This window comes from Corylus avellana, chromosome 8, assembly GCF_965113065.1.
Source record: "Corylus avellana chromosome 8, dhCorAvel1.hap1.2, whole genome shotgun sequence".
Lineage (NCBI taxonomy): Eukaryota > Viridiplantae > Streptophyta > Magnoliopsida > Fagales > Betulaceae > Corylus > Corylus avellana.
In genome coordinates, this window is record NC_142497.1 from 22,068,301 (window position 1) to 22,095,393 (window position 27,093).

Here is a 27,093-nt window from a genome sequence, read left to right on the forward strand (position 1 = left end):
AAAATAAAAGGTTAAGAAGAATAATTACCTCCAAGATGAATTTTTAGGCCAATAAATTATGTTTTTGTTAATGTTGGAGAGTGGAGAAAGAGAAAGAGGTGGAGAGAAAAAAGAGGAGAGATGTTAATGTTGGAAAGTGGAGAGGGGGAGAGAGAGAGAGAGAGAGAGAGAGAGAGACGTGGAATGAGAGTGAAAGACTTGAAAAAAAAAAAGAAAAAAAAAGAGAGACAATGAGAGAGATAGAACAAAAATATGGACATATTTTAATTTTTAACTGTTCACCTTTTAAAATAATGAGTTAAAAAATCAGTTTAGTCTTTAAAAAAATGAGTTCACATCACATGTCGTGATTTGAAGGCACTTCAAAGAAGGTTTCGGCTATTATATATGATATATGATTTGATTTGTATTATTTATTTCCTTATTTGATTTGGGCATTGATAATACTTAATTTATAAAATAATTTATATATGGAAAACTCTTGAAATATAATTAAATGCTATTAACTACGCTAATTTAATGATTGTTTTTAACCGGTTCACTATTAAAAAACTAGTTCACAAATTATACCTTAAAAAACTGGTTCAACATTAAAATAAAAAGGGTTCATGCTACATGTCGCAATATTGAGGCATTTTTAAGAGTGATTTGGCTTTTATATGTATATATGATTAGGCATAACTTCACTTTAGATTCTTGAATTACCACGCGATTTAACAAGTCCTCCAAACTTTAAAACCTCTTAATTTGAACCCCTAAACTTTCAATTGCTGTCAATTTGAACACATCGGTCAGATTTTAAAAGTTAAAAGTGAGACAATGACGTTTATACCCCTGACTTTTTATAAAATTTCAAATTTATTTTTTTTTTAAAAGAAAATTAGAGATATTTTGGTCTTTTTAGGTATTGTCATTAGAAGTTAACCGCTAAATCTGATGGAGGAGTTCAAAGATTTAAATTGAGAGATTTTAAAGTTTAGAGGCTTGTTAAATCGTGTGATAATTCAAGAGTCTAAAGTGAAGTTACCCCTATAAAAATTAATATCATCAGTTTTATATTATAAAAATGACTATTTATATTATATCACTAACGAACTCACAATAAAGAAATAGAGACTAGAATTGGCAATAGAGAAAGATTAGGACGCATAATCCTTACATGATACACAATTCTACAATTCCTAATCCTAAAATTATTAGGATATATATATAAATAGAGGGTAAAAGAGTAGATTACATTAAAAATTTATTGCATCATCCTTCCTTATTTGTTATTTATTTATTTTTTTAAACTGAGGAATTGTCATGTTCTATATCTTCATGGAATATATAATGCAAGGACGAGACGCGCAATAGACAGGAACTATAGGCTTTAGCCGACGCCTTTTGATTAAAGGCCAATATATGCACATGCATCGAATAAAACTATAAAAGCATAAAACATGAAAACTGTAAAGGGTGCGAGAGTTAGGCCTTGTTTGGCTAAGGCAAAAAAAAAAAAAGTTGTTCAACTCTCACATATTTTTACTTTTTATGTCACATAAATTATTTTTTAATTACTATTTAAATGAAAAAAAAATCATTATTTTTTTCACTTTTTCGTACAATTTTTTTTTTTTAAAAAATCTTTTTTAAAAGTCATATTATAATTTATGAAAGCCTCAAAGTTTACCTTTAAAAAAAAAAAAAAAAAAAAAAAGATAAGTACCTGGCCAAGAAGATAGCACTATTCCCGACACAAACAAAACAAATGATTGAGCGTGGCCCACCGATCCCTTGAAAGCGCGTCGGTTAAAACACTTTCTCATATATTTACGAATTTTTCTTTTTTTAAAAAAAAAATCCTTTTTTTTTTTTTTTTTTTAGAGAAATGTTATATATTCTCTTTTGTGTTTTTCTAGTTCTACGTTATTACTATTTTTTTAAGAGAAAAAGAGTTATAGTTTTTTTATTTTTTTTTTTATTATTTTTTTTTTTTTATCAATGTTATAAGTCAATAAGTTCTTTATATTTGACTCATATTCTCATACAAATTCAATTAGGACAAAAAGTTCTTCTAAATTGGTATGAAGGAAATATCCTCAAACTATGTAAAATAGTGTCAAGTGTCTATAAATATTTAAAATTCATATTAAATTCTTAACCTCATTAATATCAGTTTATTAATTTAGATTAAATTTAATTTGTCTTTTAAATATTTATAAACACTTGACACTATTTTACATGAGTTTTAAGATATTTCTTTCATACTGGTTTGAAGAAAATTTCTGTTCAATTCAATATATTAATCATTAGATTTGTAGAGTTTACCATTGACTTATGTGAAGTCTGCATAAGTCTATAAATCTAGTTATTGATTTGTAATATGATATTGACCAAATATTGACCCATAGTATTTTTTTTATATATTTTTTATTAAAAAAATTAATATCCATAATTTATTTTTAAAAAAAATAATATCCAACAATAAGTCAATAACCAACAGAACACTTTAGGATTTCTCTCTCTTTCTTTATAAGGTGCATCGTTTAGATTTTTACTCTTTGTCAAACAATGAAGAATCCCTCTCCGCAGTCTCAACGACCCCACCCCCACCGCCCGTCTGTTATTTACAGAAATTGTAAAACCACCCAAACTCCCGACTTTCTATTTCACTTTCATCCTCGTCGGCTATCCAGTTTTCCAGTCTCCGAGAAAACCTAACCACACTGTTTCAATTGCTGCCGATCGTAAAATTTTCGCCGTTGATCTTTGATTCGATACAAAGATGAAGAACGCGAGGCAGAAGAAGAGGAGAAGAAGGCCCCGAGCTTCCGATCCCGTCGCCAAAGCCGTCGAAGCGAACGAAAAAGACGAAAAGAGCAAGGTCAACGAGTTATCCGAGACCTTCTCTTTGGCTTCCCTGGACGACGCCGTTTCGGCCTACCGAGAAGCGAACAGCGATCCTGAAAGAGCCGCCTATGGTGCCGAAGACCCCTCGACGAGCTCGAGTTACGGTTCGAGTTCGGGGTCGGGTTCGGGCTCGTCGGAGGGGTTTGTGGAGGCGGGGTTTGTGGAGAACGTGATGAACGGGAAGGGTTTGAGGGGGAGTAAGCAGAAGAGAATTATTGCGGTGACTGGGACGGTTTCGACGGTGTTGGGGAAGGATTACGTGAAGGCAAGCCCGTGCCCGTGCCCGAGGAGTGGTTGGGCCAAATCCAGAGGGTTTAGCAATGAGGTCGTTCAGGAAGTAGACGCTGAGCAGTTTCTGTGTTCGATGCTTGGTGATGAGTGCGAGCTCAGCCTGGCTGTTGTTAGAGACGTGCTCTGTAAGTACCTACTACAGTTTGTTTCTGAATGATTTTGTTTTGTGAGTTATATTGAGTTTGTGTTGTATGGAATTCTGTTTTGTTTAAAGTTTATGTAGCAGAAATTTTGTCATGACCAAAGGAATATTCGCGATACCCTAATGGACTAGGCCGTTTTGGAGCTCCTGAAATAACTTATGTAGCCTAGTTTCACACAGTACACAACCACATAGGAATTATGCAACGCCATCACAGTCCATTCACCTAATGTGAAAACGTATAGAATGTTGATTATTGATAAGTGGGGGCTAAGCATAATGAATTTGAAGGTTGGAGTGATAGCTTGGAGTAAGAAAGTGTATTGTTAAGAGGTTCACTAAGTTCAAGTTGACTGAGTTTTATACCTATGGGCTCTGGCTTTGATAAGTTTTGAAATGCTTGTTTAGCTTAGCCGAGTGGGTTTCGTTGTTCTGTTACTTTATTATTGTTTGGTTTTGTGGAATTTCTTTGATGTCTATGTACATGGCTGAGGGAATGCCTGTAAGTGTTCCAAGTAGAATTTTTGAATCATCTTAGGGAGTTGGAGGACTAGGGAAGATTGTGCTTCGAGGTAAACTTATTCCATTTGTGTAACTACATATGTGAATTGAAAGACCACTTTGTTTTGGATCAAAGGTGTTTGGTGGTGAAGTTCAGTTTTGAATGTGAAGGGTAGGGATAGAAATGATCTGATGGAAGAGAACCAAGGGGGAACTTTTATTATTTTTTCTGAAATTGCATTTTGAGCCCGCTACTATGGAAAGGGAGTACTTAGAGTTTTACTTTCTCTATGTAAACTATTTTCTGTTTCAACAGCATACAAAGGCTTCAGCCTTTGGCTATACAAACATGCATGTATGTGTGTGCATCTATGTGCATGCAGTTACTATTTATTTATAACTTAGGCTTCAATTGTTACCTCCCCCAGTTATAGTCTTATTGTCTATATATCAATCATGCCACCATATGTCTATCTTCGTCTTGTGCAAAAGAGGCTTTCTAATCAATGGTTGAATGGTGTAAGTTGTAACTGATTGGCAGACTATACTGAAGAGTTTATTTATCATTTTTTCATCTCATGATCCCGAAATTTCTTTTTGCAGGTCAATGTGAATATAATGTTGAAAAGGTAATTTGAGTTTTGTGACTTGGATTTTGTTTAAGTTCTTTCCAAATTGATGTTGTATTTTTTTTTTTTTTTTGATGAATAATAATTTATTAAATAAAGAAGGCGAAGCCCTCGTACATAAAAAGTATACAAGAAAGACAACTACCCTAAAGATATTTGAAATCTAAAAAGTTAACACGATCTAAACCGAGCACATAGGACTCGCAGTCGTCAAAGAGGCAACGATTCCTTTCTCTTTAATGGCCATGTAACTCCCGTGGGAATTACTGCAACGCTGACCCAAGAAGGCGCTATAAGAATTTCTGAACTTACGAATGAAACCTTCACTATTTTATACTCTAGCCAATGGTTTTGATTCTACAAAAAAAAAAAAAAAAAAAAATCCTCCCCATGTGGCCTTCATCAAACAAACAGGCTCTCCCAAACAGAACCCACACATTAAGAGAAGTAGAGGAACATGCCTGTTCGAGCCCCAGGGGGGGAGAGAGAGAGAGAGAGAGAGAGAGAGAGAGCCAAATAATTCCAAAACCCCTCACTGAAGGTCAAAGAATTGAAACAGAAAAGGTTGATTTTTTGGTCTACCATTCAACTTTAAACTCCAAAAAGCATCAATGTGCAGTCTTTACTATGTAGAATAATATTGAAAATATTTCCCAACATATCTTACATTTGATATTAAATAAAGGAGTAAAGGGAATTTATTTGCTTTTCAGGCCTTGGATGCATTGCTTGAATTATCTGCTCCTACCTTTGAGCAGTACAGGAATGGTAGCTACCTTGACAATAGTGTTAACCATAATGAAGATATAAGATTTCTTATTGAACGCAAAGACAGTGTAAGTAATATTATTTTATTGCTTGATTTTGTTTATGGAGGCTGTGGTGAATGGAATGATTTTGAGTTTACATGCATATTCACAAGGTTATTAGACTTTTCTCTCCTAGAAGAGCTGCAGCTTCTTACATCTATTCTGTAGTTATTACAATATCCCCCTCTTCCTTTTCCCTTCTTTCTCTTGTTATATAAATAGGAGATTAGTTCCAGGTTTTGATGGAATCAAACATGGCATGATCTCGTTCACTTGTCAAAAAGACATGCTAGGGTCTAATCGGGTAGGTTTTGATGCTTCCACAATTGAATCTGGCCCTAGATTCTCTATCCAATGGTGGGTTAATTTTTGGGGTATTTTCATTATATTACACTCAACATGGTTGTTGACTTTCTAGAGTTTTGCTCAATGAATAAATATCTCAAAATTATATATATATATATATATATATATATATATATACTTATCAAAAAAAAATTTCTTCTTGCTATCAAAGTCATATGGTTTCCTGAAGGATTAACTTCTGATATTGAAGCATGTAGTTTATAGTAATATTGGCTCCCAATAATGTTGAAAATATTCTCATTTTGAATTCGCCATTTGGCTATGTGCCTTATGTAGTAATCATGTAAATTTTTGAACAGTTTACAGATGTGGCTTCTGATTGCACTTCCCGTTCATCTGAAAGTGACGTCCAGGATAGTATATGGTCTGTGGGGCATGGTTTCAGGTAATTCATTGTGATATATAATTTTGTTTCTTTACTTATTTATTTTTATATGGAATCAGAATATATTATTCAATTTTATTATAGACTTGGGTATTGAGCTTAAAGTGAAATATGAGAGAAATTTGAGCAGGGTTTTAGCCCATACAATATGGCTTGATTAATTTATTTCAATGAAGAATTAAATTGTACTAATTTATATTATCATGCCATGTATGCATAGGTTGAAGGGCACGAAGCTGAAAATGTCAATGTTACTATTTCAAATTAATTAAAATGCGGATTAACAGGCAAAATGAGTAACGACCTAATCCGATGTCAATTGTAGCACCATGAAATATATGTGATGATCATACACTGCATTTGGTGTGACTTGCTTTTTGGTCTTAGGTGATGTTTTAGTGCTTTGGAAGCTGTAATATCTGATCAAAGTGTCTTATTGCAACTGGCCATAATCATACAATTTGTGAGAAAAAAATAGCAAGTTGTTTTTGATCCCTTGAACAGTGGAAATTGTGTTTTATAAAGGCCGAAGAGAAGTTTATATTTAAGCTAAGCAGATAATTTTTAATACCAATTTCCTTCCATTGAGGATGCTAATATTTGCAACCTGATTCTACGTGCTTAGTTGAGTTGTCTTGTTCATTTTAGGAGTTATGCTAAGGTTCTTACTAGTCCTGAAGCTGATTTTCCAACTAGCGCAAGAAGAAACGAGTCAAATCTCCCTCAAAAGGTGTTGGAATCATTGTTTAATGTCTCCAAGAGTCCTGAATACGTTCCAAAGACAATGAATTGGAGGAATGTAGTAAAGAAACTGCAGCTATTGGGACCTGGGTTTGATGTTTGTCCTTCTAGTGTTACAGAACTCCAGCAGGATACTTGTGGTATTCCCCCTTAATTTCATAATGCTTTATTGCACTTGCTATTGTGTGTCCATGTTAATAATCTTTAGAAACTTAATTACTGAGATGCTGTTTTTTAGCCATTTCACAATTTATCCGACAAGAGTGTACACAAAGTGAAATTTATTAGTATTTAAGCCAATCCTATTCAAAAGTGCTTCTTTTGTTATGACTAGAATGGAAAATACTGGATAGTTGTTTGGGAGGTTAAATCACTTCTTTTTGGTCACAGTTTTAACATTTACTTTTAAGTGAGTTGTTCAAAAAAAAAAAAAAAAAAAAAGAATACATCCTTCTTAATAATAGATTTTTTTTTTTGTAATAAATGTATAATTATTGTAAACATATCGATCTCTTGACTATTGGCTTTTTTTTTTTTCCTGGCATTGTAGCTAAAGGAGAGGAATATCATGCATTCAGAAAATCTTCAAAGCAACACTGGGATTCAATGAGGTCTTACTATCAGAAAGTAAGATAGTTTTAGCTCTTTGTGTGGTTTAGAATACTTTTGATACCAATTCTAACTTATTTTAATTTTTTTACTTGTATACATATAAAGAAAAGAATCTGATGACGTCATTCTTCTGCAGGCTGCAGTGGCATTTTCAAAGGGAGAACGAGAGTATGCAGCCTACCTTTCTGAGCAGGTTTGTTCTGCTTCAGCAAAGAACATTGAAATTTAATGTATCTATGTTTGTGAGTGTAGATCTGTTTTACATCTTGCATCTGCTTAGTTTTCTTTGATGTACTTCCACTCTGCATGCCACAAAATCTGTAAGCCACCATATGGAGGAGTGGTTAACGTAATATTGTAGCTACATACCCGATTGCATACAAGAAAGCATTACATAAGGCTTTGGCAAGAGTGTGGAGTTCTTTCCTCAGTAAATTCATTTACTTTTTCATGTGGCTTTCCTTGTTTAATGTTTTCCTTCACAGGTTGCTTGAGTGTTTCTGGAATTTATATATTTTTATTATACTTTTATTTTATTTTTTTTGTTTGTAAAGAACGTTATTGCCCATTTAACACTAACTTCTGCCAACATATTTAATGGCTGCTTTGAATTCTTTACTTTTTAGATTTAGGTTCCTTTTGATGCTCTCTTGATGCCAGTTGATCTACAGTCTGTTAGTTTTGATTCTTATGTGCTTTTGTAATTTTATTTGTGGGGTGATTCACAAGCCCAATGGTCTTAGCTGTCCTATTGTTTTGGTTTGTCATGGCCATAATTTAATGCTGCGTTTCTCTTGAGGATGTTCCAGGATAAAATGTTAATCAGATTATATTCCATTTGTATAGGGCAAGGTACAAACAAAATTGGCTCGAAAGGCAGATGAAAAGGCGAGGCATGATATATTTAAAGCTAGGTTGGTCATTGGTTAAAAGATCAGCACAAAAATTCTGTGTTCATTTTACCTCAGCTTTTAGTGTTCTTTATTTCACTAAGCTATTTCTTCTGATCTGCAGAAACGAGGACATAGAAAATGTGATAACAATTGATTTACACGGCCAACATGTTAAGCAAGCAATGCAGTATGTAAAAACTCTCATCCTGCTTGGAACATATGTGCCCTGTAAGTGACGCTGGGCTCCCATCTGTATTTTTTTCTCTTCTTTATTTTGTAAAAATTAAAAATTGCAGACTTTATAGTGTTCTAATTATTTGATTACTTTTATTGGTCTGCTCCAGCAATTCAAACTCTCAGGGTTATCACAGGATGTGGGTCACATGGCGTAGGGAAGGCAAAGGTGAAACAATCGGTATGGGTTTCCTAATCATCTGACTTCCATCTGTTATGTTGTGTCCTCTACTCTGGAAACTAGTGACAGCAAAATTTTAAGGGGTTAGATCTTTTTCTGTTTGTTGCATACTGGTCTCGTTGTTAACTTGGGCTGTGGTGCGTAGCAAAACGACCAAGTTGGATATTTTGAGAACTATATGCAATGAGAATTATTGTAGTCTTGCAATCTTTGAATATGTTGGAGAGTGGCACTGAATCCCGAGGAGTACTTCAATCAATTAGAGACCACGCCTCAAGCTAACGTTACTAGTTCGAATCTCTCCTCTCCCCCCTTAGGGCTAATTACTTATAAAAAAAAATGTTGGAGAGGCACCATTCTATTGTTAGCATAACTTTTGGTGCGAACATGCTGTACTGGCTAGTCATAGAAAAAATGTTGTACTGGCTAGGCATGTTATAGATAGCAGCCAAATCCAGCAAGCATAAGCACTCATGCAAACTTTGAGTTATACATATGCACCTTGATAGAGCTTAACAATGCCATGTGGCTATTTGTAAGTGAACTAAACTCCTTTTTTTCCATTAATTTATAGAGTAGACTGATTAATAAATAATTGAGTTTTGCCCCCAACTATAGTGGATGGATAGGAATTCATTGCAGTTACCCTTGCCATCTTTGTCCTGATCTGTGGCAAGGGAATAACAAAATAAATCTTTCTCCATCCTCATTATTTTTTTTTTTTTAAGTACTATGGATCTGAGAAGCTGAAAAATAAGTTTCTGCTTATCTGGATTACAGAAGCCCTAAGTTTACTCTGTAGGCCTTCCGGAGGTGACTGAATTCTTATAATTTCTCTAGCCCATTAGACCTTGCTTCATCTTTAGTGGGAAACAAAGTTATTTGGCTTGTATTATATACGATATCTTTTTCCGGAGTTTTTGGACTATAATTCGGTTGTGCCCCCTCTGGCTGCATGCAGGTTATTAAACTTATGCAGAAGGAAGGTATAGAATGGAGCGAAGAGAACCAGGGGACATTGCTAATCAAGCTCAATGGATATAGAGAGTTCAGCTTTATGGATTCTGATAGTGATGCCGAGTAACTTTACCAAACTTAGTTCTGTAGTACTCACCACTAGTTTTTCCTTTTCTTGTCAAAGTTTGTTGTGTAACAATAGAGATTTACATGTGTTTAGTATCCTTGCATAGGTTCCAGTTGTTTATAATATTATTAAAGCTTTTTCTTTCCATAGGTAGGTGGGGAAGAAAGGCAACTTAATTGTAAATTAGCTGATGCCTATGCTGCTGTCTGTATTCAATTCTCTATTACCTTAATAAAGACTAACGTATTTGTTCAAAGTGACATGATGCATATGACCGTTTGTTACATTTGGATGAATTGAGATTATTGTCCAACTCCAAAGAATGTGCTTCTAGTCTCTAGCTGATGCTTGGTCTCATTCTATTCTTCGTTGGCTGCATAAACTACACAAACGAGTAACCGAAGGACTTGACCCTTTGGAATTGAAGCTACACGGAAGGATATTGAAGATCCAATTCTCTTATGGTTGAACCGATTTGGAACCTCATTATTGACTACTGTAGTAGACCAAAATAACAATGCTCTTTTAATTCTTACTTTGAAGGACTAGTCCCATGATTTTTCTAGCTTTGAAACTTAAAAGTAACACTAATTGGACAAAACCCTACTAAGTATTTGGGTGGGTGGTAACAAGGGGATTGCTCAAATTGCTGGCAATTTGTTGTCAAAATTGTGAGAGAACTTATATTTTTTTGAATAGATGCGTTTCATATAAATTACCATATATGTACTACTTAATAATTTGGACTGCAAATTGTTGGAGATATTAATTCTTCCTGCACTTCAAATTTTGTATTAACTTGAAAGAAGGAAGTTTTTCAATTAAATGCACATCAAACTTTTTAGATATTTCCTAATTATTTGAAATGCCCAAATAAATAATTTATTTATTTATATTAAATAAATAAAATAGTTCTTCACTTTCCGTTTTCAGGGTCTCTGTTGTTGTCCATATTCAAATTCAAACCTGCTTTTGTTGGCCGTTTTTAACGGCACAAAGGCGACTTTGAAGTTTCATGGCCATGACAATTGACGAATGCAAGGTTTTCGTGACAATTTCTTCTGTCATCACCCTAACGTACGGCACAAGACTTCCATCCTCTCATCAAATTTCAACCTCAGGCTCAAAAAATCCAATTTTTTATTTATTATTTATTTTTTTTGAAAAAATCGTGTTGAATAAGTATAAAAGAGATTTGGGTCTCCATAGGAAGCGCCGATTTATCACTTTGCTACATAAATTTCTGAAATTGTGGAAGAAGTGGTTTATTTTTTTCGTAAAAATTCAAATTGACTCCCAAGGCGGCATTTACGTCCGACTCATCAAATTTACTTTTTATTTAAGCGAAAAACGTTATATTTATTATTTACTTAGCATTTTAACTACCATTTTTATTATTCTATTTAAATATTATTTTTAAAGAAACATTTATTCTTTTTCTATTTTTTTCAAAAATTCTAGGAAAATAAGATCAGGGAGTCTCAAAGACTCGATCAGAGCGTTTGGAAGTCTTGTGAGGGGTTGTTGCATATGGAATGGGATGGAGACCTTGGTGAGTCAAACAGGAAGAATTTTAAAGTCTTGATGCATCTGCAATTCTTCACCCATCCTATATGACGTCCGACTGCGTGGAGATGACGAAATAGGAAGAAGAAAAAAAAAATTGAGAGGAGAGATAATGGTTTGTAGTTTTTTAATTATGAGTATACACCGTCGTTTTATCTTCAAAGTTGGGTGTAACTTTTAAAATTATTATTAAATTTAAGGAAAAAATATAAAATGACTCCTCAAACTATCAGTCATTTGTAATTTAGCCCCTCAATGTTCAAAATGTAATAAAGTAGCCCTTCAAACTACCAACCAGTTGCAATTTGGCCACTCCGTTAATCAACACCGTCAAAATGGATGAAAAAGTAAAAATGATGTCGTTTTGTTAAGGTAAAGTTACTAAAATGCCCTTTTAGGAAAAAAAAATCAAATTAAAAAAATCCCACTAAATATTGTCGTTTTGCTTAAAAAAAAAATCCTTGCACGACAACTACATCAGACTTCCATCCAGCATTGAAGCACTCGTCTTCTTCATCAGGAACGCTCCAATTCGTCACTTCCCAAAACGACAATCCAATTCCGCCCAACCTTTAGACCCATAATTGAAACCTAAAACCTAGTATAGGTACTGTGTCGATGCATGGAGAATTTCTTAAATTAACTCTTTAACAAATTGAAACTACATAAGTGGACCCCCCACCCCCCAAAAAAAAAAAAAAAAATTGGTATCGTAAGTTTGAAGTGCATCTATGTTAAACTCTTTTGCTAGTTTTTGGCATCTAGAAGTCGCCCATCATCCTCGTTTGTGTACCCTTGTTCTGATCATGTGCATGATTGATGGTGGCATGGATGTTGCCTATGGATCTAAACGGTGTGCTCGAAATTTTTTTGCCCCATTTTGTAGCATGCACAATCTTCTATTTCAGATAATGGAGTTGTCTATGTGTAGCATGAACAAATTTTTTTTTGAAATGGTGCTCTGTTCGCAATTTTTGGGCGTGTATGTTCAAAATTTTGTAAATTTACATAAAAATTGTATGAGACTTGAAAGAAATACTTTCGGCCCTATGTCCATCATAACTTATTAGAATGAGATACCACTTTCATTTGGGCGTGTATGTTCAACACCCATGTCAATTTGGGCATCAAAGAAATGCAGAAAAGTTCCTAGTCAATCTTACAATACAAACAATAAATTAGTTAAATAATGCATTTAATTGTTGAGAAATCACTTCTTAAATACACTAAAATCATCAAATTTCTTTTCTTTTTTCGAGAACTCATTGGAGACCAAACAATGCTTATGAAAACAATGTTTATGACTCGCAAAACTTCAATATGAAAGATTGAGGGAACAAGCGTGTAAACTAGGAGCGAAGGTTGAAACTTCAATATGAAAAGATTGGTCTGTCCCAGGCGTATGGAGTGGGACAGACAATTTTTTTGTGTTGATGTTGAATGTCATGTTCATGACTAGTAAGCTGTTGAACTTTCTAAAGGATGAGATAAAAGATAATCAAATAGAAAAATAAAGACATGACGGAGTAAAGAAAATAAACACAAAGTTGTGGAAATTTTCATATCCACACAACTCTTTCAAAGTTGTGGTATAATCATAATATCCATACAACTCTTTCAAAGTTGTCTGCTGCTTTATCCTTCCTCTTTCAAATTTGAGGAAGTTTTCATGTCCAGCATTCGCTAAATATATTTGGGTTGGAGTCCTTTTTATGTCTTTACAAAAATTCATTAATCTCTTATTGAAAATTTTGAGGCAAATCCAAGGCCTTAAAGCACACAGTAAATAATGCTATTTGATCCAATAATTATATTCCTCAAGCTAGTTAGCAAAGATTTGAACTATAATAAGAATTGTCTACACTGTAGAGAACCCTCTGTTCTCCCATGTTCTATAGTGTGCGAATAGAGGACTATTTGTCATCTGCAACTCGCAATACCAGCCTTAATTGTTGCTTAAAATTGAGAAATGGTCCTCTGTTTTAGAAAATGTTTTGTGCATGCTACACACAAACAACTCCATTATCTGAAACAGAAGATTGTGCATGCTCCAAAATGGGGCAAAAATTTTTTCGAGCACACCGTTTAGATCCATAGGCAACATCCATGATCAATCACGCACATGATCAAAACAAGGGTACACAAACGAGGATGATGGGTGACTTCTAGATGCCAAAAACTGACAAAAGAGTTTAACATAGATGCACTTCAAATTTCAAACTTACGATATCAATTTTGTGTTTTTGGTTTTTTTTTTTTGGGTCCACTTCTGTAGTTTCAGTTTGTTAAAGAGTTAATTTAAGAAATTCTCCAGGCATGGACACACTACTTGTACTGGGTTTTAGGTTTCAATTATGGGTCTAAAGGTTGGGCGGAACTAGACTATCGTTTTGGGAAGTGACGAACTAGAGCGTTCCTAATGAAGAAGACGAGTGCTTTAATGCTGGACGGAAGTCTGATATAGTTGTTGTGTAAGGTTTTTTTTTTTTTGAAAGCAAAACGACAATATTTAGTGGCCTTTTTTTTAGTTTGATTTTTTTTTTCTTAAAAGGGCATTTTAGTAACTTTGCCTCAACAAAACGATGTCATTTTTACTTTTCCATCCATTTTGACGGTGCTGACTAATGGAGTCGCCAAATTGCAACTGGTTGGTAGTTTGGGGGGCTACTTTATTACATTTTGAACATTGGGGGGCTAAATTACAAATGACTGGTAGTTTGGGGGGTCCTTTTATATTTTTTCATAAATTTAAAATAAATTAGTGTTAATTTTTTATCGAATGATGATTTTAAAAAGCACATCAACTTTGAAGATAAATCAATGGTGTATAACATTACTTGTATTATTTGTGTGATTGAACAATGCTCACCAAATTTGGTGACCACCGTTCATACTCACCAAACTATTCAACAAACTGGCGAGTTGGATGCGAGTACTCAAAGTTGAGTAAATTGTTGATTTTTTTTAGCAGAACTCGTCTTCTTGAGCCATATTTCCGTAAGTAGTGCTAGAAAGAGAACTAGAGTCTTCCTTGTGTTTTCCCAAATGTAATGTGACTTTTAAAATTACCGATAAATCAAAATTTAATAATGATTATTTCAACAGACACCCAATACCTTTGTTCTCCTAGAGTATTCTTATTCCTTGTTCTAGCATTACTCCTTTTTACAAGATCTGATTCGTGGCAGCACCGCATCACTTGTCACGTCCGTATGCAAACTTTTCTTTGTACCATTAGCATTTTTATTTAATCATATAGTCTTAGAAATTTTGTAATGTTCGGTCAAAGACTCGATGGACGGCACGGCACGGAATTTTCATTTGACGTTTCTGTCGGTCTATAGAAATGTCATGTTATAACTCTTTCTCTAGGCAAAAAGGCATCATTGGCAGTCCAGTTGAACTTGGGTTCAGAAAAGCCATCATCATCGTTTGAATGTATTTACATGTGAGAGCAATTCATGGTCCATACGCTTTATGAAAGCGTGTACAAGATCTTCAACATATGGAACAGGACTTAAACCACAACTTGTGACATGTTTTTTGCTGTACGGAAATTCACCAACACAGAATTCTGAACATAACCCAAATACCATAGAAGCTAATTAATGCCCCCAAGCGATTTGCATGTGCTGCATGGTTAGAATACATGCTCTCAAATCTGATTGCCTAAAATAAAATAAAAAAGAAGGGATAAATATAAAAGAGCCTCCTAAACTACTAGTCGTTTTCGATTTAGCCCTCTAATATTTCAAAAGTGATAAAGTAACCTTCCAAACTACCAAACTATTGCATTTTGGCCACTCCGTTAGTCAAAACAGTCAGTTTGGACGGAAACTGCAAAACGACGTTGTTTCGTTATGGGTAAGTTACTACAATGCCCTTTTATGAAAAAAAAAAAAAAAAAAAAAAATTGGGAAAAATATAAAAGTCTCCCAAACTACCAGCCGTTTTCATTTTAACCCCCTAATGTTCAGAAAGTGATAAAGTAGCCCCCAACAAAACGACAGCATTTTGAATTTACGTCCAAACTGACGGCTTTGACTAACAGAGTGGCCAAAATGCAATAGTTTGGTAGTTTGGAGGGCTATTTTATCACTTTTGGAACATTAAGGGGCTAAATAAAAAACGGCTGATAGTTTGGGGGGCTTTTTTATATTTTTCCCAAAAAAAAATATATTAAGAAACAACACAAAACATCCCACAAAACATGTTAACAAACAGAGTTGTTGTATGGATTATCAGTTCATCATGCTGCTGAAGTTGTTGCAGTTAGTATGTTAGATGCAAGAGAAATGCTATACACGGGACAAATATCTTTTTTCTATCCCCAAAGTTGATGTGACATGGCCTATAACCAAAAAAATTTAACATTTCTCTAGATGGAAAGGATTAGAGTAATGGGGAAGATGTAAAGTAGCATTAGATAGTTCTTAACTCAATACAAATACAAAGTGGAGATCTTATTCCAACTAGATAATCATCATATATACTATATATCTATCTGAAGAAGAAATTACAAGCTTATTCAACCGGCAAGGGATTATCATGAACAGTTGGAATCAAGACCAGATCTTCCTTTCTTCCAGCTGTAGCTGAAGCAATTTCAGTCATGTCCAGATCTTCATGCTTCATTCCATTGGGAAGTGTCCAATCAAAATGGTACAAAAGCAGAGCAATTGTGTACTCAACAATGACTAGGGCAAATGTATAGCCTGGGCATACCCTCCTTCCAGCTCCAAATGGGAGATATTCAAAATTATTCCCCTTAAAGTCAATAGAGCTATCAAGGAATCTCTCAGGTTTAAAGCTCTCAGGTTCAGTCCAATATTTGGGATCTCTTGCAATTGCCCACACATTAACAAGAACTTTAGTTTTTGCAGGAATTTCATACCCATTAATTTCACACCTCTCTGTAGATTCTCTAGGAAGTAACAGAGGAGACGGTGGCCTTGCCCGCAGGGTCTCCTTAACAAGTGCCTTCAAATATTTCATCTCATTAATGGCTGTTTCATCAACCCTCCCTTTTCTATCAAACACTTCCCTCACCTCACTTTGTGCCTTCTTCATCACTTCTGGATTTTTCATCATTTCAGCCATTGCCCAAATTATGGTTATGGCTGATGTCTCACTCCCAGCAGAGAAAATGTCCTGAAATGGAAAAAAGTTGAGTTAATTAAGCTGTTATAACCAAAAGGAAAAGAAAAACATTTATATGCGAAAACTTTTTTGCAATCATACCTGCAAAGTTTAAAAATTTATAATGTCGGAATCTCAAGCATGATATGATATCTATGAGCAGAAGGTGAATATAATTACCAGGATTACAGCCTTGATGTTGTTCTTAGTTAAAGAAAACTCAGTGTCACCATGCTCGTCATGAAATTTGAGGAGAACATCTATCAAATCTTCTTCTGCTGCAGCCTCCCCTGCTTTTGCTGTTGTTGCCTTTGCCATATGTTCAGTGATGATTCTTTCCATAATCCTGTCAGCATCCTTGTGCATTTTCTCAAGTTTAGGCCTCACCCCACTGATCACATGAAGCAGCTTAATAGAAGGAAAGAAATCTGCAATATTGAAAGCTGATGCGAAATCGATAACATCCTTCACAATTTGTATGAATTTTTCTTGGTCTTGGCATTTCTTACCGAAGGCTGCCCTTGAAGTAATACCATATACTATTGAAAACACTTTGCTGGAAAGATTGACAGGGGATCCAGCTTTTGCAGCAATCCTTATCCACTCGATGAAATTTGATAGCTCTTCTTCTCTGAGTGAACGGTAAGATTCAACACGTTTTTGACTTAAAAGCTCTAGAACACAGATTTTTCGTAGCTGTCTCCAGTAATCCCCTAAGGGTGAAAAGCCAATGCTTGAACAATCATACGACAAGATCTCCGATATCAGAACACGGGGTCTCGACGCAAAGATTGCATCATGGGTTTTCAACACCTCTTTCGCGTACTCCGCCGATGAAACCACGACCGTCGAAACTTCTCCGAGCCGAAGCAGCATCAACGGCCCGTGTTTCGTGGCCAAGTCTCTCAACGCATGATGTGGTGGAGAGCGTGATGAGAAGTTGTGCATGTTTCCAAAGATGGGTAGCTTCCATGGCCCTGGGGGAAGACTTGAAGAGTGGTGGGTTTTGAAGCTCTTCCCTAATATATTCACAACCATGAACATAAACAGCACGAAGGAGAAAAGGATTGGGAATGATAAGACTTCGAGCTCCATGAGAAGAAATCTCTATAGAAAATACCACAACCTCTCTACTTTGTCTCTTACTTCTCTTGTCCTGCTTGGAATGTTATGCAGACATGTATACGTATTTATAGCAAAATTGAATAGAGGGAAGACATTAACAACGTGTCAACATTGATTTTATAGGTCCCTAAGGGGTAGCTCAATCAACTAGGAACCACGTCTCATAAAACGGAGGTTTCTAGTTCGAATCCCCCTCCCCTTTCTTGTGCAGACATGTCAAAAAAAAAAAAAAAACCATTAATTTTATATAAATCGTTAGATACACAAACTTTTTATCGTGGCCATAAAATTTATATAGAGAATACTTGTTTAGTCATTAGAGGGATAAGACCGCAACACCTTTAAATATAGGGTCCATCTAGAGAAGTGTTATTTAGTAGACTCTCATACTAGTGCAATATAACTATGATGATGGAACAATAAAAATTGACCATTGATTTTTTCTTGTTATAAGCCCTCATTGATCTAATGACTAATTTTCACTACCATATCATGAATCAGATCTTGTAAAGAGGAGTAATGCTAGAACGAGGAATAAGAATACTCTATGAGAACAAAGGTATTGGGTGTGCGTTGAGATAATCATTATTAAATTTTGATTTATTGGTGATTTTAAAAATCATATTACATTTGAAAAGATACAAAAAAGACTCTAGTTCTCCTTCTAGCACTACTTTGTACGGAAATATGGCTCAAGAAGACGAGTTCTACTAAAAAAAATCAATAGTTTACTCAACTTGAGCACTCGCATCCAACTCGCCAATTTGCTAAAAAAGTTATTTTGGTGAGCCAAAATATTAAAATGACTCTCGACTCTTTTAGCTCTATATCCAACTCACCGGTCTACTGAAGAATTTGGTGAGTGTGAACGGTGGTCACCAAATTTGGTGAGTATTGTTCAATCACACAAATAATAAGAGTAATGCTATACACCATTGTTTTATCTTCAAAATTAATGTACCTTTTAAAATCATCATTTGATAAAAAATTAACAATAATTTATTATAAATTTAATAATAATTTTAAAAGTTACACCCAACTTTGAAGATAAAACGACGGTGTATGCTCATAATAAAAAAGAAAATTAAAAAACTACAAACCATTATCTCTCCTCTCAATTTTTTTTTTCTTCATCCTATTTCGTCATCTCCACGCAATCAGACGTCATAGAGGATGGGTGAAGAATTGCAGATGCATCAAGACTTCAAAATTCTTCCTGTTTGACTAACCAAGGTCTCCATCCCATTCCATATGCAACAACCCCTCACAAGACTTCCAAACGCTCTGATCGAGTCTTTGAGACTCCCTGATCTTATTTTCCAAGAATTTTCGAAAAAAATAGAAAAAGAATAAATATTTCTTTAAAAATAATATTTAAATAGAATAATAAAAATAGTAGTTAAAATGCTAAGTAAATGTCGAAACTGGTGGCTCATATTTATAAAAGTGATAAATCGGCGCTTCCTATGGAGACCCCAATCTCTTCTATACTTATTCAACACGATTTTTATTTTATTCTATGGAGACCCAAAACTATTTTTATTCTTTGGTTCAAAAAAATGTTCCCACTTCCCGTGTAGCATAAAAGTTGAAAAAGTGTTCTTGACATATGAAGTTCTTTAATATGCATTAAATAAACTATAAACATCTTGACTATTTTTTGTGTGGATATTTAGTAGTCTTTCATACTATTACCATATAACTATGATGATGTCCTTCAAAGGGTAACTCAATCGGCTGTGAACTATGCCTCATAAAGCGGAGGTCACTAATTTGAATTCTCCTTCCCCCTTCCCTTGTATGGACATGTCACCGCCTCATGAAGCGGATGTCATTAATTCAAATTCCCCCTCCCCCTTCTCTTGTATGGACATGTTAAAAATATATATATATATATATATATATATATATATATATATATAACTTCTTCTTTTTTGAAATATATATATTTCAAAAAAAAAAAAAAAGTTTTCCAAAACACGTTAACAAATGGTGAATAAGTCTAACCGTCCAAGTCCTGTAATAGAATAAGACTACTAAATAGTAGCAATACAGTTGAGGCTCTTTCTAGAATAAAATAAATGTTTGACGCCCTAAATATTAGTCAATATATAACACTAATATATGTTATATATATATATATATATATATATATATAAAACATATATTAGTGTTATATATTGACTAATATTTAGGGCGTCAAACTTATATATATATATATATTTTGCAGGTTGAAAGATTGAAAGAATTCAATGCCCAAGAGAGAAATATTATTTTGCATTTTCCTACATACTCAACTAATGTGGTAATGACTCACCACTTGTCTAGAAAACTTAAGCCGATAAAAAGAAGTAAATTTAATCATTTAATCAAATACTTTAGCAAGTTTCTCTTGGATGCTAGAAGTGCAAGTTGATCATGCTGCTGATCTGATCCACGTCCACTACACTAGTATGAATCCAAAAAGCCTTTTACTCCCCGCAGAAAATAGCAAACAAATATATTCAAGAAAATGCATGTTCTGACAAAAATCTGTCAAAATATATGAACAAAAGACATATTTTAGATTATTTGTTGTCTTTCTCCGATCAAATCTGGGTGGAAATCTAATTACCAGTTAGTTGTCACAGTTGTAATGAAGAATTGTGAACCGTTTGTGTCGGGGCCTGCATTTGCCATTGATTGAATTAGGGAGTGGGCAGAAAGGAATTGGAGGAGGCTAGTCCTACCTGGTCCATAGTTTGAAGTTCTCATCACAATATGCTTCAGCTTGGTGTCATTGAAAAAAGATTCTTTTCCATCTGTTTGTTTACGGTGATGAGATACTTTGTTGTAGCTAAAGGAGAGGAAAATCATGTGTTCAGAAAATCTGCAAAGCAACAATGGGATTCAAGGAGATCTTGCTATCAGAAGCTGTAAGATAGTTTTAGCTTTCTGTGTGGCTTAGAACACTTTATGATACAAATTCTAACTTATTATAAACTTGAAAGAAAATGCATTGGTTCACAGGTTGCTAGAGTGTTACTGGAATTTATTTTATTTTATTTTATTTTGTTGTACAGAATTAACGTTATTGCCCATTTAACACCTAACTTCTGCCAACATATTTAATGGCTGCCTTGAACTCTTGACATTTTAGATTTAGGTTCCTTTTGATGCTCTGTTGATCTACAGTGTGTTGGTTTTGATTTTATGTGCATCTGTAATTTTATTGTGGGGTGATTCACAAGCCTAATGGTCTTAAGCTGTCCAATTGTTGCTTATCACATATGACATGGTGGGACAATGGCAGAGGGTTTTGTTTCTCTTGAGGATGTTCCAGAATAAAATGTTAAGCAGATATATTCCTTTTTATGTTTGTTGCAGAACGACCAAAGTTGGATATTTTGGAGAACTATATATATGGAATGAGAATTATTGTAGTCTTCCAATCTTTGTATTGTTAGCATAACTTTTGGTGCATGCGAACATGTTGTACTGGCTAGGCATGTTATAGCTAGATAGCAGCCAAATCCAGCAAGCATATATAAGCACTCATGCAAACTTGATAGAGCTTAATATGAGTTATATACATATGCACCTTGATAGAGCTTAATAATGCCATGTGGCTATTTGTAACTACTCGAAAGTTCTTTTGAGTAATACCAAGGATTATTTCTCATCCTTTTCCACCACCATTGCCATATTTGGGAGGATCGTGCCTTGGGTTGCAGATGGATCATCACTTCAATCATCAGTCCTTAATGATCTTCAGAGACCTTCTCTCCATGGCCAGCATCATCGATCATTAGCTGCATCAGAATGGAGATTCTTCCATTACATTTGGGCGATTTGGCTCATCAAAAAGGACATGAATTCCACACTTCTTCACAGTAGCTGCTTTCCAAAGTTGGATGGACACCTCAATTTCCTCTCCACTTTCGATCTCCAATTCATTTCTTATGAGTGGCGTCTGATATAGAAAGACATGATCTTCACAGGTTACAGGACCGTGAAAGAAGAGTGCTGCCCAAAGAATGTGCTGGTAGCCTCTAGTTTTATCATGGAATCTCACTTTATCAACTCTTGTTGGCCAACGCTTCTTGTTTTCTTTGTTGCCTGCATAAACAGCACAAACAAGCAACCAAAGGATTTGACCCTTTGAAATTGAAGGTACATGGAAGGATATTGATGACCCAATTCTCTGATAGCTGAACCAATTTGGAACCTCACTTCCAGGGAGGTAAATGACACGATGCTGATCATCACGCATGATTGACTGACACTATTCAAAAAAAAAAACGACAAGAATGCTGATCATCACACATGATTGACTGACTATTCAAAAGGAAAAAAAAAAAAACAAACAAACAAACTCACATCATAAAAGGAGAGAAAGAGAGAGAGAGAGGAACCTGGAGATGACTCCTAAAATCGTATCCTAGATTGTTACACCCTTCTGCGAGAATCTCTGAACCAAATTCCAAATTCTCCAAACCTTGAATCTCAATCAATTTGTGGCAATTACGAAGGGAAGAAAATTGTTTTCTTTTATGGTTAGACGAAATTGAGAGTCTTTCCATTGATGTGCAGCCACTTGCATCCAAGACAGATGCAGAGAGTCCTGAAATTGTTTGAAGAGCCATACACTCACGCAAACTCAAACTGTACAATTCAGGAAGGCAACTGATGCAATCAGGTAGCTAGGTTACGAAAATTGTTTCTTGATAAATCCAAAATTTGGAGTGAAGATAAACCCCCAAAATCAACAGGAATCCCATCTTCAGACAAATTGCGATCAGCAAGATATAGTTTTGTCAAAGAACGTAATCCAGAAATGAAAGTTGGTAGCAAACTTACTGGGTTCAAGCTTTTTGGTGATATCCATGGTGAGAGAAGTGACAACCAAGATTTTGAGGATTGTTCTTTACATCCAGATAATGATACAGTTTTAAGATTCTTCAAAAGACCAACAGAGGATGGTAGTTGTTTAATAGCAGTTCTATTTGCAAGCAGCTGCTTTAAAGCTATCATATTCCCCAATTCTTCTGGTAACTTGTCAATTTTTAAACAACTAGACACGTTAAGAGTTTCAAGAGATTTTAAATTTGAAATGCTTCTTGGAAGATTCTTAAAATTCTTACATCCTTCTAAATTTAGCGAAACAAGTCTTTTTAGATTTCCAATTGACTCATGAACCTGAACCAAGCTTATGCAACTTTCAAATATTAGTATCTCTAATTGTGGCACGTGAGATAAGTCTGGTGATTTGGTGAGATATTTGGAATTGCTGAGATTAATGACCTTCAACTTGTTGAGTATCTATGAAAACACAAAAGAATAAATGAAGGAGAAGTTCTTGTTAGATATACAATTAACATATATATAGAGAGAGAGAGAGAGAGAGAGAGAGAGAAAAAAAAAAAAAAAGCTTTTGGTAAGATTTGTCATACTTGGTTTTTCTTCCAAACTTGTTTGATATTACTATGCTGCATGTCAAGAATAACAAGGTTCTCTAGATAGAAATTCTGTGGCAGAAATTTAATAGGGCATTTATGCCAACAAAGCCATCTTAACTCCTTAGAGAGATGTTCATAGGATCCCGTGAGATGCATAGTATAGTATTGATTTGGAGTAATCTCAAATTCTTCATATGTGTAAATGCTTCAGTTTTGATCAAGTGCACATCTTCATATGCTTTTAAAATGAGACCCTCAACTGTTTCAGTTCCCTAGCAAAATAGACAGTTGGATTAGCAATACAAATCCTCATCTTGCATAAAGTTAGAACAACTTTGAGCTATAATAAGCCTATATACCCTCATCATAATTCTTTTTTTTTTAAAAAAAAAAAACACTAAATTAATTCAGACATTATTAGAATTAATTGAAACTTTCTTGTAGACCTCTTGAATATTGTTAAGTATCAGTTGTTGACTTGATTTAGGGAAGATTTGGATAAAAATTATTCAATTATGGGTTATATTGATATATTTTTGGGACTATGTTGCATGCTTGCCAAAAAGAAAAAATGTTCATGTATACCTACATAAGACATATTATGTGCATGTGCATGTGTATATATATATATGCCTCTTACCGTTTGTTTGCATAATACATTTAAGACATCCTCATGAAACCACAACCTACTACGTTTTCCTGGAAAATTGGGTGACTTTTCACGAATAATCTCCCTTCCCATATCTCGAATAAGATCATGCATCCTTAACTTATTTTTGTTATCAATTGTCACAAGGGATCTCTAAGTGAGGATATTGATACCAATAACTGGAAAGAAACCACAACCATCGAGTGCTTTGATGACATACTCTTTATCCATACCGATAAAGAAACATGCAATATCAAGAAATATGTCCTTCGTACTATCATCTAGTGATTTTAGACTTATTCGAAGTATATCTTGAATCTGGTGGTGAGGAATTTTTTGTAATTTTTCCAATTCACTTTTCCATTCAACAATGCTTCTTCCTAATAAAAAAGAACCCAAAACTTTAAGAGATAATGGAACTCCTCCACAATTCTTCACTGCACCAATTGAAAGCTCCAAGTAATCTTCCTTTGGATGACGCATCCTGAAGGCATTCAAATTGAAAAGTTGAAGAGACTCCTCCTCTCCCAATTCTTCAACCTTATATTTTCCATGTACTCCAAGTTGAATTAGTAGATGTTCATCTCTGGTTGTTGCAATGATTCTACTTCCTAGACCAAACCATTCTGAGTTTCCGACTAATGCATGTAACTGTTTCAAGTCATCCACATCATCAAGAACAACAAGAACTCTCTTTCCATGAATTCTTTTCTCAATCAAATTGATTCCTTGATCAACATTATCAATCCTCAAATTCTTTGTTTTTAATATATCAAAAAGAAGTTGTTCTTGTAAACGAACTAAACCATTAGGTTGTTTTGAAATTTCCTGAATATTTAAAAGACAACTACTTCCTTCAAATCCATAACATATTTGGTTATAGATAGCTTTTGCTAGTGTTGTTTTACCTATTCCACCCATCCCATAAATGCCTACAATGCGAAAGTCACTTGTTCCAAAATTTAACAAATCTTTAACTCGATCAATACGATAATTTATTCCTATTGGGTGTTTGGCAACATTCAAGCGAGTGGGTTCCACTTCACACGAAACTTGTGTAACAATCTTCTCAATGAAGCTTGATTCATGCCTGGTCATTAAATCAAAGGAAATAAAACACTAAAATAAGCACAAAGAAATAAAATTATGAATCATTAGCATCAAAAGGACGTTGCCATCTCAATCATTTGAAACTAATATGTGATGACAAGCAATTAAGTTCTATCAAATTTATTAAGAATTTTTGTGAGCTTAATCATCTATCATCTTCCCAATGTGGAAGAGTACTACATGGAGTTACTAGGTTGTTTTAATCCCATTTGTTATGGCACAGAGAAAGATCTAGCCACATTTGCGTTCTCACTCCAAAAAGACTAGTTAAGTTGCAATTGGAGCTCTCTAAATTGTTTATATAAGTTCAATCTCACATAGTAAGGAACCAATGTGGGACAGCTATGAACTTCTTTATTATCCACCCACTTTAGGTAAGCTAATCATCTTTCCAATGTGGTACTGGAGTGTTACATTGTTACCGTATCATTCATCTCACGTGTGTGACATTTTATATAAAAGATCATCCTAAACTTCATAATTCTAGAATCAATATTTCTCTTTAAGTGGCATTATCTTTATATACTAGTAGAGTGGGATGGAACAGAAAACGTTCAACGAATTTAACTTAAAAACTAATTTTTGCCACTCCATGTTAGCTAAACATTAATTTTTCCAAATCACTTTTAACATAAAATTTAAAAGAAAAGAAAAGGACAAAAAACATATAAAAAAAGAAAAACACAAGACTGTAGCATAATACCCATTTGCAAGACTCAAGATTCCAGCCAGAACAATTTGCAGCTTCAGTAAGAGCTACTCTCCACCTTTGCACCCTCTCCATATCGGTTTGCAACTGCTCTTCATGCCTAACAAATACTTCCGCAAAAGTTTTGGTTTGTTTTCGAACATCTGAGGGGTCCACATAATAAAATATGGGAAGAAGAATGTGGCCCATGGTATTCCTACGGTGCACAATCTCTACAAGTTCATCAAGGCACCACGTGGAAGAAGCATAGCCTTTTGAGAATACCACAATGGAAATTCTCGTTCCACGAATCACATTGAGTAGTTCGTTACAGATGGTCCTTCCTCTTCGAAGCTCCTCGTCATCTCGAAAGGTACAAATTCCGACTCGCACCAAGGCGGAGTATAGGTGATCGGTGAAACTCTTACGAGTGTCTTCACCTCTAAAACTTAGGAAAACGTCGTAATTCCAATGAGGTCCGGAAAAGGAGGTACTTGTTGTGGTTGAGTTTGATTGGACTGAAAAAGTAGGGAAATCCTGTGTGTTAACAGGAGGGGTAGAGCCTGTATACCGGGCGAAAAACTCATTAAACAAACGCAAATTCTTTTTATGGAAGTGAGACTGAAAATGAAAATTTTCTATCAATCTCTCAAATGGGTCTCTCTCTCTCTCTGGGGTAGAGCCTGTATAACGGGCAAAAAACTCATTAAACAAACGCAAATTCTTTTTATGGAAGTGAGACTCCCTCTCTCTCTCTCTCTCTCTCTCTGGAATTCTCTTCTAAATTTTGCGGGAGCATCTAGATCACACAACTATGCCAAATAAAGTACTCAATCAAATAAATATGCATACACCTAACCATTTCTATTTGATGGGCGAAAACAGTACCGTCTTTGTTTGGGTCTTGGAGGACGAGAATCTTGCGAGCCTGGTTTTGGTCTTGGAATTCAGGCTCCAGCTTCCGCTTCATTGGTCTCGCACGGGTGGCTTGGCCCTCGTCGCGATCCATGGGTGTTTGAGTGAAAGATAGCTAGGGGAAAAGTAAGAAATGTGGAGTTTGATGGCGGAGACTTGGATTAGGTTTTCATTTACTCTTTAGTTTTTTTAAATATTATTTTGTGCGGAAAAATGTGCGAAAGAAAAATGAGGATTGAGAGTAAAAAGAAAGAAAGTGAAAAAAAATAATAATAAAAAAAAAGTTTATAACGTGAATAATTAGTAGGTTAATCGGCAAAACACTTTTTGTGAACGGTTTGTGTCGGTGCCAGCATTTACCATTTACAGAAGCACTGTACACAGTAAAAAGAAAAAACAGAGGAATCTTAGTTCCAGGAAGGAAGGAGTAGGCTAGTCCTACCTGGTCCATAGATTGAAGTTGTCATCACAATATGCTTTAGCTTGGTGTGGTTGAATAAAGAATACTTTGTATTTTGCACATGCCCAATCACACAACATGGACATACAGAGAGTGTGAGCTATTTCTTCTGATATGCAGAAACGAGGACATAGAAAATGTGATAACAATTGATTTACATGGGCAACATGTTAAGCAAGCAATGCAGTAAGTAAAAGCTTTCATCCTGCTTTTGTGCTAGAGCTCAATGGCAATGTCAAGTTC

At 34.8% G+C, this 27,093-nt stretch overlaps 2 protein-coding genes and 1 pseudogene across 3 annotated transcripts; 1 reads left to right on the plus strand and 2 right to left on the minus strand.

Annotated features, from left to right (window-relative positions):
* The first annotated feature begins 2,543 nt into the window (after nucleotides 1-2,543).
* LOC132163398 (smr (Small MutS Related) domain-containing protein) lies at nucleotides 2,544-10,016 on the plus strand. The gene is made up of 11 exons (XM_059573682.2): nucleotides 2,544-3,308; nucleotides 4,430-4,455; nucleotides 5,169-5,291; nucleotides 5,930-6,015; nucleotides 6,664-6,896; nucleotides 7,307-7,383; nucleotides 7,505-7,561; nucleotides 8,215-8,282; nucleotides 8,383-8,489; nucleotides 8,606-8,676; nucleotides 9,638-10,016. Exons 1-11 carry the CDS (start codon nucleotides 2,768-2,770, stop codon nucleotides 9,758-9,760), a joined length of 1,512 nt encoding a protein of 503 aa, XP_059429665.2. The 5' UTR covers nucleotides 2,544-2,767; the 3' UTR covers nucleotides 9,761-10,016.
* A 5,720-nt stretch (nucleotides 10,017-15,736) lies between these two features.
* On the minus strand, nucleotides 15,737-17,608 carry LOC132164283 (cytochrome P450 71D9). The gene is made up of 2 exons (XM_059574769.2): nucleotides 16,646-17,608; nucleotides 15,737-16,477 (listed from the first exon to the last, which is right to left on the minus strand). The coding sequence occupies exons 1-2, from the start codon at nucleotides 17,558-17,560 to the stop codon at nucleotides 15,851-15,853; spliced, it is 1,542 nt and encodes a 513-aa protein (XP_059430752.2). The 5' UTR covers nucleotides 17,561-17,608; the 3' UTR covers nucleotides 15,737-15,850.
* Nucleotides 17,609-20,998: 3,390 nt separating this feature from the next.
* LOC132164696 (disease resistance protein RPV1-like) lies at nucleotides 20,999-26,529 on the minus strand (annotated as a pseudogene). The gene is made up of 6 exons (XR_015912972.1): nucleotides 26,364-26,529; nucleotides 25,491-25,993; nucleotides 23,669-24,767; nucleotides 23,023-23,300; nucleotides 21,985-22,891; nucleotides 20,999-21,854 (listed from the first exon to the last, which is right to left on the minus strand). The product of XR_015912972.1 is annotated as a disease resistance protein RPV1-like (transcript).
* Nucleotides 26,530-27,093: the final 564 nt, after the last annotated feature.

Coding starts and splice junctions, on each gene's coding strand:
- LOC132164283 (XM_059574769.2), bottom strand. CDS start 17,560: ATGGAGCTCGAAGTCTTATCATTCCCAATCCTTTTCTCCTTCGTGCTG. Junction 16,478..16,645: donor ACATCAAGGCTGTAATCCTG/GTAATTATATTC, acceptor TTTCCATTTCAG/GACATTTTCTCTGCTGGGAG.
- LOC132163398 (XM_059573682.2), top strand. CDS start 2,768: ATGAAGAACGCGAGGCAGAAGAAGAGGAGAAGAAGGCCCCGAGCTTCC. Junction 3,309..4,429: donor TGTTGTTAGAGACGTGCTCT/GTAAGTACCTAC, acceptor TTCTTTTTGCAG/GTCAATGTGAATATAATGTT. Junction 5,292..5,929: donor TTATTGAACGCAAAGACAGT/GTAAGTAATATT, acceptor ATTTTTGAACAG/TTTACAGATGTGGCTTCTGA.